Source organism: Peromyscus eremicus, chromosome 4, assembly GCF_949786415.1.
Source record: "Peromyscus eremicus chromosome 4, PerEre_H2_v1, whole genome shotgun sequence".
NCBI lineage: Eukaryota > Metazoa > Chordata > Mammalia > Rodentia > Cricetidae > Peromyscus > Peromyscus eremicus.
Window position 1 is genome coordinate 55016027 of NC_081419.1, and position 14598 is coordinate 55030624.

Consider the following 14598-nt stretch of genomic DNA (forward strand, 5'->3'; position numbering starts at 1 on the left):
ACCCTGCGTGTCCACCGCTTGGATTTCTTCTGTGGGTTTGCTTGGCTTGCTGGCCCCTTGCCTGTTCAAGGCTTTCACACGGTAGGCATACCATTTGCCTTCCTCAAGACCTGTCACTTCCATTCTGTCAGGAAACAAAATAGGGGGTTTATTGTCATGCAGATAATCTATTACACTTACAGTTACATAGTATAGTTATTTTTCTAAAATTCCTACCACTAACATAGTCCTGGCTTTTAAATGAAGTATCTGGACTGTGAGGAGGGGAGGAAGCCCCGAATGTGTCAGGAATGGATGAAATCCTGATGAATTGTGTTGTTCACATGAGCGGAACCATGTCCTCAGACCCATGGAAATGGCAAAGCCTTCCTCTGGTCTAAGTGCCAGTGTTGACAAACAATTGACCTTTAGGTAAGACTAGTGCATACAAATTGTCAACACAGCTTCTTCCTCTGGGATGTTTACATCGCCCCACCCAGACCTCCCAGAGAGACTATCTAACCCCTCCCCTTTTTGCTGTCCATAATAAACCTGCTGGGTTTGCTGGTAGCATAGTAGGTGTCCTCTGTTACAGTGAGCACACCCCCATAGGATCACAGCTTTCCTGTGCATATCTGTGTGTCTTCCATTTCTTCATTCCTGTGTCGTCCCAGTCAGGTTTCTGGGACCAAGCTGTGCTTAACTGGTGACTGGTCTTTTCAAATATCATAACTAATGAAAACCCTGAACAAGGCTATCCACGCTCAGCTGAACTTGGTAAAGCCAGATATAGGTGTACTAGGGGAATTCTTGGTGAAGAAAGTTAACATTTAACCTTGCCCAGGTAAAAGCCTTTCTAGTGAGTAGGAATCACAATTATTCATGTGTCCAACTTAAAAAACAAACACCTACTTTGTGTCTGCAACAGGCTCTCCACAGGCAACCCACTTATCAGAACCACGCGGGCACTTTTCAACTATGTATCCTTTGATACGTGAGCCACCGTCATTTTTAGGAGGATCCCATGTCAGGAAGATGCTCTTGGCAGTCCGGTCTCTCCATTTAACATTCTCTGGTGGGTCAGGTACCGCTGTAATATTTAAAGGAGGGCATTAATCTTAGACAGGCTGCTCACCAGTTAGCTCCACGCTACAGCCTGTGCCTTCCCCCCCAACTTCAACGCCGGGTCTAAAGCCAAAAGTAGGTAACACAGACCAGACGTGCACTCACTTGCAGGAGCAGACATATTTACAGGTTCATCGGTATATGCAGGTTCCCCAGGGCCACACTTGTTTCGAGCACAGACTTTGAACAGATACTCCTTTCCTTGAACAAGGTCAGGAACTGTGAACTCTAGATCAGTCACGAAGTCCATAACCTGGGACAAAGACACAGCTCATTGATTATCCTCCCCGAGTATTTCCTCAAGTTAAAAGATTTTTTTACCATGAGTACAGATACAAACTATTTGTTCTTTAAGACTGAGATTTTCTATTCAGCCCAGGCTGGCCTAGAGTCTACTTCTACTGTAGAGTCCAGGTTGGCTCTAAATCCATAGTCCTGCCTTAGCCTCTACAAGCATGTGCCACTATATCTTGCTTACTCTAAAGCTGTTTTGAAGGAAAGCTTAGTGTTAGTCTCATATTAATTTTGTATTGGGGGAAAAACAGCAAGGTGGATTATAATAATATTAAAAATAAATACAATGAGAAATTCATAGTTTGTGTGCACTAAAAAGATGGTAGTTCGTTTATTACAAATTTAATTTTAATGAGAGTAATAGTGGGCTGGGGGTGAACTCTGTGATGTAGTTGCTGTCTAGCATGTGCAAGCATCTAAATATTATTTCTAGTACTGCAAAATGTGTGGTGTAGATACATGTAATACACACACACACACACACACACACACACACACACACACACACACAGTTTGTAACGTGCATAAATGGAGGAAACAATGGCAGATGAGGTCAACCAAGGTAAATCTAGTGCAATGAAGAAGAACAGGACCACTGGGGCAATAAGTATTTCCTTTGAAATGGCTTCTAGCTCAGTGGCTACTTATTAGACACAGAGTATGGAGAGAAGCTTTCCTTTATGTGTTAATCCAGCCCAGGTGAAAACAACATGGTACAACGGTAGCAAACCCTGGCTAAATCACCCAAGGAATGTTAAAAAGGGTTTGATACTTTTTCACGAGACTAAAGTAAAATGATGTGGCCCGTGGCCCATCTGAATGGCTTCCCAGCCTCCTCCTTTCTTTTCTAAAATTGCTGCTTTACTATGTAATGCTCACTTTTGTCCATGTTTTCCGGCTCATTTCTCTCTTTTCAACAACATATCCAGTGAGTGGACTTCCTCCATCATCGTCTGGTGGTTCCCAAGTCAAATGTACAGAATCCTTTGTTATGTCACTAAATTTCAGCTCTTTGGGTGCACTTGGGGGAGCTAATAAAAAAAAGACAGTGGAAGTCAATATGATTGAAGCCAATATGTGTCCATACAGCCAAATCAAATTAGCTAGCAAGCGTTTAATTCCTTACCGATGACATTGACATCGATTTCTCCAGAAATTGACTTCACGGGATTTTCTAATGTGAGAGTGTAAATACCCTTGTCTGGCCGTTCACTTGGAGAAATGACAAGTTCGGCATAGGCTGATATGGTCTTTATTTTCACACGATCCCCCTCTTCTAGAACTTGATCTCCAAAAGTCCAGGTGGCTTTTGGTCTTGGATAGCCTGTGCTTGGGACCAGGATCTTGATGGGATTTGGGACTATAACTTCCAGACCATCTTTAAATGCACTTAAATCCATTGTTGGTTCAACTACAAAAAAAGAAAAATCAATGAATTTCCAGTACTATATTTATGTCCCTGGTACACCAAAGAAGGTATGTGTTATTCCCTAATTTAAAAAAGTAAAATGTCTATTTACCAAAGGCGTCATCAGCTGTGAGAGGACCGAGGATCTCAGATGGATCTGAAACACCAGCTGCATTTTCTGCAGATACTCTATATAAATATTTGTTTCCTTTATGCAATCCAGTGACCTAAAATTACAAGTTAGTATATGTTAACATCATATTCATTTAAGCTCATGAACATATCTATCTATCTATCTATCTATCTATCTATCTATCTATCTATCTATTTATCTACCTATAACACACACATATTTAAGATGCAAGCTCCTTACCTTGTAAGTCAGTTCAGGGACAGGCTTCATATTGCAGCGAATCCAGTTATCTTTTCCTTCCTCACATCTTTCAATGATATAGCCCAGTATTGGGCTGCCTCCATCTTTCAGAGGAGGCTCCCATGTGAGCTGAACTGATGATTGCGTCTGATCTGAGGAACTTAGGTTCACAGGAGGACTTGGTCTCTCTAGAATGACAGAAAGATTTGGGACAAACAATTTTATTGAGTGACAATTTATTAAGACATGGAATAATCCTAACAATCTCATCAAAACAAGTTTCTGAACTATGTGGGCACAGTCTTGGCTTTTACAATTTTGTTCTAAATTTTTTGATGCTCTCCCTTTGGTTATGTTTTATTTGATTAGAATTACTTGAATGAACAGATTTAATTCTTTGGTTGCATGCAGTGTTTATTTCCTTTGATGATGATGATGATGATGATCTTACCTATTGGATCAGCAACTTTGACAAAGGGTGTGGCTGTACTTGGTTTCCCAACTCCGATTCGGTTCTGGGCTCTGACACGGAAACTATACTCCTGTCCTTCGACCACATCAGTGACAGTTGCTGACAGGTCCTCAGCTCTTACTGTCATGGCAGTGTCCCACCTGATAGAAGTCTTGTCTCTCAATTCAATCACATAGTTGGTGATTTCAGCACCTCCATCGTACTCTGGTGGCTCCCACGTCAGTGAGACACCAAATCGATTCACATCAGTGATGGTGACATTCAATGGAGGGCCCGGGACGTCTAGAGGTCACCACAGAAGAAGCAAACATGAATTTGGGTTATGTTGGGGATAAACACAATGCTAAGCTAGTTGGCAATTTACTTAAATATTTCTTACCATATTTACTCCTGGCTTCTACAGGATTGTCAGTTTCTACTGGTTCTCCTGTGCCAACTCTGTTCCTTGCACTCACACGGAACAGGTACTCCACCCCTCCTTTCTGGAGTCCAGTGACGGTAAACTCACAGCTGTCTGCTCGGTCAGTGGCCAGAACCCAGGTCTTTCTCTTGATATCACGCCTTTCAACAACGTAACCTATGATTTTGCTCCCACCGTCTGTTAATGGTTCTTCCCAAGCGAGGCTTACTTCACCATCAAATGTTTCTGTCACTTCTAAGTTACGAACAGGCCCAGGAACATCTGTAATTTACAAATCACAGAAGTTTTAGTGGTGCTATGCCTTTAAGCCGTACTGTGGCCAATCAAGTTTGAGTGACTGGGTGGCTTACCAGTCACTTGTAAATTGATGAAACCTTCTGCTTTTCCATGCTTGTTCTGAAGCACGATTTTATACCTCCCCTTGTCTTCTTTCTTGGCTTCTAAGATTCTGAAAGAAGTCTGCTCAGCTGTAGTGTCCACAGTTTTTGTAGACAGAGGTTCGTTTTCTTTAAACCACTCAGCTTCTGCTTTGGGGTAGGCATCGTAGGGCACTACCATTGTCAGGGGCTGTCCAGCATCAACCACGAGATCCTGATCAGCTGTCTTGATTTTAGGTGCAGCTAGTGAGAAAGAGCATATGCAAATGTGTTTGAGTTATATACTGTAGTTATACTATGGCATAGATTTTTTTAACTATACATTTGCTAACATCATCATAACCTTGGAAGCATGTTACAGTAATTTTATAGCAGAGAACACTGTGGGAAGGTTATAATAATTCTCCTCTACTCAAACTGTCAGCCTTTAGAAAAAGATGGTTGAAGATGGCATACAACCATTAATATCCAGTCTTCATTAAAAATAGTAAAAGTGGACCTATAATACAGTGAAATGGGTTTTGCTTTTGTTGTTGAAATTATTTTATAAAATAGGTTTCTGATAAAGTACTGCATACTTAGTTCAGGATAAATCAGACAATTTCTTGTGTACAAGATATACCAATGTAGTTTTTAGAACAACCTATGCAGGCATCTTGGGTTCAGATGAGAATATATGTAAAAGATCCATAGGAGTTGTACAGCAGTAGAATAAGGGATTGCCCTTAATTCTATAAATTCATGAGCAGCTGCCATGTGTCAGGAATAATCCAGTAGTATGACGTGAATGCCATTAACTTCCTCTTTGTAGTAAGAGAAAGCAGAGTATCTAAGATGTGAAATGGGTTTGAAAACCACAGGCTTTCACAAGGAGTATTTTGCTATAACTGTAAAATCTGAAATCTACATAAGATCTGTGATTTCATGAGAATACTGCAAAGCCAAAGAAGGTGACTTACCAGCTAACTCAAGTTTAGCCCTGGCTTCTTTATCTTTGGCAATGAATCTGTATTCACCCTGGTCACGTGGCTTAATATCACAAATCTGTAGCCTGTGTATCTTTCCTTCACTCATCATCTGGTGCTTGTCGCCCTGGACAACAACCATGTTATTTCTAAGCCATTGGACCTCCACTTTATCTTTGTTGAGCTCAGCCAAAAAGATAACGTCTGCACCAGGGGCTTCAAGAATATCTTGAGGAGGTCTGATAATCTCAACAGGGATTTCTGGAAAGAAAATGTAAAAATAAAAACATACATATGCTTGTATTTTTTAATCAGCACTGTAAACAATTGTCACTTCAGCTAGAATTATTCTCGAAGTCAATATAATACCTTCTACAAAGAGTCTAGCTCGGGACTTCCTGTCCTCCACACCACAAGCGTATTCACACTCATCTTCCAGCCGACAGTCCTTTATAATGAGTCTGTGGATGCTTCCATCTTTTTCAAATTTGTATCTGAAGGAGAGATTGAATGATTAGTCAGCTTGCGACCCGAGTATTAGCCTGTCAAAGTGCACACAAAAACAACAGGGCAAGGGCATCCAAGGCTTTTTGCATACTTTTTGCCTTCCTTGATTTCTCTTCCATTTCTGTACCATTTGACATTGGCTTTCTCTCTGGAGAGCTGGCAGGAAAAGACAGCGTCATCAAACTCTGTGACCGTCTGGTCTTCCAGGTGCTCCACGAATTCCGTCGGGGCTTCTATGATGAGCAGCTCTGCAACAGATTTGTCTTGTCCGGCCGTAACAATGTATTCCCCTTCATCTGGAAAGCCACAGTCCTTGATGATCAGGGAGTGCTTGTACTTATCAATTCGGTACGTTATACGGTTGTCAAAGGCCACTTCTTCTCCATTTTTGGTCCACTTCAGGGTTACGTTGAGACGATTCACCTTGCACCAGAACGTGACTGATTTCTTCTCCATTGTTTCAATATCTTTAAGAGGTTCAACAATCCTAAGATCTTCCTCTGTGATAATAAAGAACAATAATGTTGAATTTAGTTGATTGCATAATATGAACTGCTGGGAAAAAAATTCTCTAGGACCATCTAAGTCACATACCTTCCACTATGAGATTGGCTGCACTTTTAACGTTTTCACCTCTGTGGTTGGTCAAAGATACGTTGTAGTTGGCTTGGTCATCTAGGCGTGCATCCCTGATTCTGAGAGTGTAGACCAGATCTTTTTGGAGAATGATGTATTTGGAACTATCAAATATGGCTTCTTCATTTCTGAACCATTTGGCTTTGGCACCTTCAGTATTGACTTCACAGTTGAAGACAACCTCTTGTTGTTCCTTCACCTTGGTGTCCTTAAGAGGAACTATGATCTTGAGCTTTTCTGTAAACAAGCAGTAAGACTTTGTAGCATGACGAAGAACCAAAACTGCAAATATATCAATCCGAAGAAGCAAGGAGAAACTTACCAATGACTGTCAGGTGAGCTGCAGCTCTGGCAGCCCCAACCATGACTACGTAAGTGCCCATGTCTTGTAATGTGGCATCTTTCACAACTAGGACTCTCTTTTTGCCCTCAGCAATGACGTCATATTTATCTCCAGATTCGAGTGTCTGGTCATCCCTCTTCCACTGAACTTCGAAGCTTTCTTTGGAGATAGTGCAGACAAATTCAGCCTTTTCTCCTTCAAGTATTTCAAGGTTTTGAGGCTTTGAGATGAATTCAGCAGCAAGCTCTGGAAAGGAAAAAGTTGGAAGACATTGAAAATGTAGGCATTTGTATCTTAGTTGTTACAAGAATGAATAACTAGAAATAAAATGCCCTTCCCTGAGATTTTCATACCGTGTACTTTGACCTTGCCGTCTGTCCGAGAACTTGGGAGTCGACAGTTGTAGCCGCCCGCGTCCTCAAGCTGCGCATTCTGAACAATGAGGATTCTCTTCCTCCCGTCAGTAAGTATTTCAAATCTTCCTGTTTCTATGATCTCCTCGTCCCCTTTGTACCAAATCACTTCTGCCCCAGGCTTGGAGACTTCACACACCAGTTTGATAGTGTCCCCTTCACTAACTTCAAGGTTAGCAAGATTTTTTGTGAAGACAGCTTCTTCCTCTGTAGAAAAGAACCCACAATCATTCAGTAAAACCGGAGGTGGGTTTTCCTGACTAGTACATGTAGGCGAAGAAAGCCTTCACACTCACCAAGGACCGTCAGCATGCCGGAAGTTCTGGCTGTCCTCACTTCACAGGAATACTCTGCCTCATCATTCAGCAGACATTTGTTGACGACAAGAATTCGTACTGCCCCCTTGGAAATGATGTCATACTTTTTGCCCTTTTTAATCTCAGCACCATCTTTAAACCACTGAACCTGTATTTTAGGACAAACAGACTTTTTTCAATCAGCTTTCATGTTGTCCCTCACATTGTAGCCCTATCATGAACTGGGGTCCTGGGGGCTTTTTTAAAAAAAATTAATCATAAGACATTATAGTATTTATATAAGAAAATCATGAATAGTATAGTATGTACAAAGGAGGACAGATTAAAAATATAAATAAAAAAACAAGAACAAAGCTACAAAGTACTGTTGACCTGCTGTGATACTACTACCAATTATGAAAAAAATAACAGGATTATGCAAGTTTTGAGTCTTAGGGGGCCTTCGATCTCATATAAACAAGCTCCACTGCTGTGGAAATAGACTAAAAGTTGAAGGAATTTGGCAATAATAATAGTTCATGGCAATCAGAAATACTTAGCTAAGATATGGAATTACTACTATTTGATTTTTTTAAATCTTAAAAAAATAGCAATTCCAAATGACTCTAAATAAGTATCTCATGAGTTCAAGGTTTTTGTACTGAGTAATACTAAAGAGAAAAATCAGTCCATCTTTCATGCTAAAATAATCTTTAATCTAAAATGGGAGTCAGAGAGAAGATTTAGCTACTTTTTTCTTTCCTTCTAGTTGACTAAAAGTAAACAAAGTTACTTGATAATCTAAGATAACACCATGTAGTCACAGACCTTGGCATTTTCCTTGGAAATTTCACACTCAAACCGAGCTGTTTCTTTTTCTTTAACTTGAAGGTCCGTGAGTGGTCTTAGGAATTCCACGTGAGGAGCTGTAAGAGAATGGCATTGGAATTCAAACGAGGCTCCTGCAAATTTATCCTGATTATTTTTCTGGTATACATTAAGAAAAAGTGACTCTCTCTCCTTCTCTTTTGTTTTTTCAAGACAAGGTTTCTCTGTGTAGCCAGGCTGGCCTCAAGCTCAGAGATCCGCCTGCCTTTGCCTCCCAAGTGCTGGGACTAAAGGCTGTGCAGCCACCACCCAGCAAGAAGTGACTCTTTTTTGCAGGACTTTTTTTCTCTTCCCATCTTAATAGACTGCAACTGATGTTGAAATCTCTTGCAGCTTCCATTGGGAATGATGCTTTGCTTTTGAACTTTCTACTTCACGTGCATTGTGTCTTACTGTGCTACCAACTTAGCTCTTTCAAACTGAGATCCATCTCAGCTCTTTTGAATGATTACTGAAGGAAATACCTTCTTTCTTTTGGTACTATACCAGAGTTGAAGGATATTATTATGAAACCAGTAGAATTCAAAGACAATAGTCTGAATTCAAAGACAATAGTTGAAGCCCTGTAATCGGCATGAGTCCAGTTGGAATCACGTATATACAGCTTTTCATGTTTGACTCAGCTTTAAAGATTTCACATGCAAGTCAGGCATGTATTAGTGTGACTGATTTGGCTTTTATATCTGTTGGTTCATGTATCTCCAGAAATCTGACTGCTGCTGTGCAGGATAGGGCAGCTGCCTCCTTGCCCTTCCATCTTTCAGAGCTCCTTACAAGGCCTTTCCAAGTCGACCCTTCTTGATCAGGAGGTTCTCAGACCAACACTAGCTGCTAGGCTTGAAGATAAGACCTCATGGCTGAGCCTTCTCCAAGAGGAAGTAGATGACAAGGGGAAGAAACCTCATGGTGCTACTCTGAGGTAAGTGAAAGTGAGGAGCCAAGGCATGGAAAGAGTGACACAGTACAAGACGCCGGAAGCACAGTCAAAGCCACTAGGTTTTAGTTGTTGACAGACGAGAAGCAACAGAGCCAAACAAATACCGCACAAAACTATACCATGAAAAATGTTTTGCTGGACAAGCAAATGAGCTAGCTAGCAGTTGGCATATGGGATAAACGGTTATTTCTCTAACAGGGGAAGAAGCAGTAGTAAAAATGATAGAGTTCTTCATTCAAAGAATCCAGGACTTAAAGAACCTGGGCCTCATTCAGCTTCTCATCCATCCTTATTCTCAGATTGAATTATGTGATTGGGCTTTGTCCTATTACAGTTGTTCTCAAGTATGTTCCTATCTAAAAAACTTTCATTCTCATTTCTCAGACATTCTCCAGGCCTAAAAACTTATCTTCCTTCCAAATGCAACCAGGGTTCTGTGCTTCTTTTTTGATTCAGTTTGTTTTCATCTCTAGAAGGATATTCGTGTAGTGGGCATAACCACATACAGACAAAGAGCACAGCAGTACAGTGAAAAGTACTTGATACCTTTTTCAAGACCAGACAGAACACAAGAAGGTTTCTAAAGAAACATGTGCAGTATCAGGTTAGGTCAGCATCCATACTGTAAGTTGCCAAGAATTATGATTAGGCTGAGAAGGGCATGCATAAAGTGTCTTGGTTTTTGGCTACAAAGAGTTGCAAATGCTAAGTCCTGTGGAGGAATACTTACGAACAACATTCAGGTTACAGGAGGTCTTAAAATCCTTAGCATCACAAGTGTACGTTTTAATATCCTCTGGGGTGCAACCATGTATAATGAGTTTTCTGACCCTGCCATCAGCGATGATGTCATATTTCTTGCTCTTGAGGATTTCTGTGCCATTTTTGAACCATTTCACCTTGGCATTTTCTCTGGACACTTCACACTCCAGTACTGCAGTGGCCTTCTCTTCGACCGTCTGGTCTTCAAGAGGCTTAGTGAACTCAACTGGGGGTTCTGAAAGAATCATACTTATTAGCTGCTTTCCTTCTCCAAGAGTTCCAGAACTTTCTCTAATTCCCCCTGGCATTTCCAGGGCTGCTTCTGTTCTAAGTTTACTCATTTGTGAAGCTATTTTTCACTTAGATGTTTTCCTTAAATAATGATGTTTTATCATTATTCATACATACAGAGGAAAAAAAACCTTTCTGTTTTTTTCCCCTCTCCCTGGCTAGCCTAGAAACTCATTATGTAGACCAGGCTGGTTTCAAATTTGTGGCAATCCTTCTGCCTCTGCCTCTTCAGTGTTAGGCTTAAAAAATAATTATAAAATAATTATGAAGCATAAAGGAAATAATGGCCAACATTTTCATAAAATGGGTTGGCAAAAATTGTTTCACCAGTTGTTTTTGGAACTAGTTGAAAATACAATACCACAGAGACAAAAAGTATATGTAAAACTCATGTTAGTTTTTTTTTGTTGTTGTTGTTGTTTTCTAAGACAAGTATTCTCTGTGTAGCCTTGACTGTCCCGGAACTCACTCTGTAGACCAGGCTGGCTTTGAACTCACAGAGATCCGCCTGCTTCTGCCTCCCGAGTGCTGGGATTAAAGGTGTGCAAACTGCCTCACCATTAAAAAAACAACCTTTATTTTGTTATGCCAAGATGTAAAATTAGACTTTGGGATAATTGATTTTAATGATGTGTGGTACTCTTGCACAAAAACAACGAAGAGGATGCGTTATTTATGATTTTCTTCATGATATGTGCATTTAGGAATAAGCTTTGCAATTACCTTTCACAAAGAGATTGGCCTGAGTTTTGAAATCCTTTGCTGTCAGCTGGACTTCTCCTGCATCTTCCAGCTTCACATCCCTCAGGGTGAGCGTGTGAACTCTTCCTTCTGAGCGTGTCACCACCTAGGTGAGTTTTGAAAGAGTACAGGTAACAAATACATGAAATAGCCACCAAAACTTTTAGGAACATTTTAGGCTTTCTTAGATACCACTGTATAAATATGAGGTAACCTTTTATATTGAACTTGCACAGACCAATTTCTATTTCTATTTTTGAACTTGTGAAAAATACATAGAATTGGGGTTGGAGATTTAGCTCAGTGGTTGAGCGCTTGCCTTGCCTAGCAAGGCCCTGGGTTTGGTTCTCAGCTCTGGAAAAAACAAACTAACAAACAAACAAACAAAAACCAAAAAAAAAATACATATAGTTATAAATATGTATGCATTTCTGTTTTGCTTTGGGGTTTGTGTGCAGAAAGAAAGACTTTAGAGAAGATAAAAAAATGAAAGAAAAAAATGATTGGCTACTGTAAGCTGAAAGCAGATTTTTTTTTTTTTTTCTGAAAGAAAATTGTATGTTCTAAAGGAAGGTGATGATCATGGAATGACAAGCTAGAACTCCTCTCCCATTTATTTTAGCAATTCAGTTTACTTTGCAAATGAATGCGATCCATGATTAATTTGTACAATTTCTGAATTTTGTTAATCAAATTTCTTTGATGTTGACTCTTCCGTTTTCCCATGTTTGAGCATGGGAAAATCAGGTATTATTGGTGCTGTTATAGGTAGAGTCTTTTTGGAAGTAAGATGAGAAGATTGGGGTTTGTCTAGTTCTAGAATCTAAGATTTCTCAAAAGCTCTGATCTGTCGTTGAGATTGGTTTTCGTACTGCTTAAGTGCCCACTTAGAGTTAAGAATTATGTTAACTGTTTTCTAGTGAAAATATTTGTATTTATTTTGCTAGGGGTACAAGAAAGAGTCAGGAATACAGTTTCACTGAAAAGTATTTTCCTCAAACAAGAACATGGCATAATTATTTATATAGTTGCCCTTAATATTGAGAACAGCTAAAACAATAATAAAGAATAATACACAGCTAGGAGACAGTAAAGATTTATCCTAGGTACATAGCTGCTACTTATTTGAGGAGGTAGAGTCTGAACGGGACTTTAAAAAAAGTTCTGACTATGAATTTTGAACTTGGACTTTCGGCTACTTAAAAGGAACTTTAGTTTCTACCACATACACAAATATATAATACCTACTAATGCATTGATTTGCCATCTGAATTGTTCTAAGAAAGCTATAAGATATTCTCTGTCACTGAATATATTGCCCAGCGTATAATGGGTTTTTAATAAACGGCTTATGTAGACCACAGTCAATATTTTGACTATGTTAAAATAAAAAGCAAACAAAAAAGGAAATACAACAAATAGATAAACAAACCAATAAAATGAATGCCAATTTTTTTGGTAGAATATGTAATGATAATACTAATAGTTACCATTTATTAATTTAAAAGGGGGCATACTGAGAGAACACAGGCGGCATTACCAAGCTGTTAAAATTTAAATACAAAGTTACCAAAAGCCACTGAGAATTTAGCATTTAGCAGTTTTTACTTTGCCAAAAGGGATCAAAACCAAAAATGAAATTAAAAAATAGTTTATTTCCAAAACGCTGTCCTCCAGTTTCCCATGTCTGTAAGTTGTTTTATCTGTCTGACTCTTGGTGTAGAGGTTAAAGATTTTTACACAAAGTGTAGATAAAAAGGCCTGAGTTAAAATGACAAGAACAATTTGTGCTAACAGACTTAGTTTAAACAAAACCTAGAAACTGTAATAAGTAAACATGCTACTTTGCAGTTCATACTTAAATTCTTTTTTGAAAGAGACATTTAAGAGGTCCAAGATCAAATTCATAGAAGGGTTACTATTTTCGGAGACTACAGGGACGGATTAACATTCCTACGCACAGGGACACACTGAGAAGCCCTCTGGCTCCAGCGGACCCACCCTTCCTAACCCTAGGAAAAAATTTAATGATGATAATAGATGTAAAACAAATGCAAGATTTTTAGGAATCTACATTTTAAGTCGAAGTAGTAGTGCTTTTGCATTAGAATGGAGAGTCATCTTTCTTTTCTAATAACAAACTTCTAGTTTGACTCCCAAATAAGAAACCACTTAGACTGAATAGGAAAAAAGATGTACACATTAAAACAAGAAACTTGAGAAGAACCCAGCTCCTGGTTCAGTATGTAGAAGACGTTGTTGTAAGAGAAGTTTTCTGGTGTGTAAATTATTTCTCATGCTACAGTTAGGATGTTCCACTGCCTTTTCTAGTTGGTAACAATGGAAACCAAAGGTCATGGTCCTCTGTGTGATGGGAAGAACCTATCTACCAGACCATTGTTACTGAATTATGACTTAGTCATTTAGTAGAATGCTAATTTTTAAAATCTGTTTTCAAACACCTACGTGAAAGCAGTGTCCTCAAGTTCTTCAGCCTCTTTGTGAAACAAAATCCCCTTCCAATGTTTTTTGAGTCTTCAAATTTTGATTTGTATAGAAGTTTTACATATGGTCAGTACTATTTCTGGAATATTGGGCAATGCGAAAGCCACAGAAAAATTAAATGTCCTATATTTTTCTGTGTTTTATTTTTAAGAATTCAAAATGCATGGTGAATTATCAAGCTAATTTGAGTGTCACCTTTTCACTGAACAGGGATTGCATAAATTTAATTTCCTGATCCAAACAGAAGCCCAGGAGGTACAGAATACATAGATCAATGTAGGCCTATCTGAATAAATGGCTCAGTTTTCCCTTTTGGGTTGAATGCTGAGCCTCAGGAATTTTAGTAAAAGCTAAGGCAGTTTACCCAAACTTCTCAAAAGTTTATTCATTTACACACAGGGATCCCAGCACCCTTCTTTCTTCCCCGTCCACCAGCTGCACTTTAAATAGTCCTCTTGCATTCCAGAATTTGCACAGCCCAAAGCACTTGAGTGTTAAAAATAGCCTCGGAGAAATGCTAGAAGAGAAAACCTGCTCAGAAGTTATCTCTCTGACTCTAGCAACTGCCTGAAATGGAGTTCCAGTCTCCTCTTAATGCGCTCCTATGCAGAGCACTAGATAACTCAGGAGGAGCCGGTGTGCAGGGCTGTTGCTGAGAAGCCAGTTAGAAAGCCCCTTTCCCTAGTCTTTCTTTTCATCACTCTTACAAGATGGCCTTCATGGCTAATGAGAATTTGCCTTTTTTTTTTCTTTCCCAGAAAAACTATAACCTGATCATATTTAAAATTGTTACTTCTATTTTAGTGAAAAACTAACATCAGGTTAAACCGAGTATAAATTTGAAAACTCCATCTTCAAGTTTCGG

At 39.4% G+C, this 14598-nt stretch overlaps 1 protein-coding gene across 1 annotated transcript in view; it reads right to left on the minus strand.

The window, feature by feature from the left end:
* Window positions 1-14598, minus strand: part of Ttn (titin) — a 272282-nt gene that overhangs the window by 89251 nt on the left and 168433 nt on the right. The window contains 20 exon segments of the mRNA XM_059260758.1: window positions 3-124; window positions 892-1069; window positions 1210-1357; window positions 2278-2429; window positions 2525-2809; window positions 2919-3033; window positions 3180-3367; window positions 3631-3933; window positions 4031-4333; window positions 4423-4692; window positions 5409-5675; window positions 5784-5908; window positions 6013-6421; window positions 6516-6794; window positions 6880-7146; window positions 7254-7520; window positions 7610-7778; window positions 8438-8535; window positions 10165-10431; window positions 11211-11334. Coding sequence (XP_059116741.1) covers window positions 3-124; window positions 892-1069; window positions 1210-1357; window positions 2278-2429; window positions 2525-2809; window positions 2919-3033; window positions 3180-3367; window positions 3631-3933; window positions 4031-4333; window positions 4423-4692; window positions 5409-5675; window positions 5784-5908; window positions 6013-6421; window positions 6516-6794; window positions 6880-7146; window positions 7254-7520; window positions 7610-7778; window positions 8438-8535; window positions 10165-10431; window positions 11211-11334 — 4336 coding nt within the window.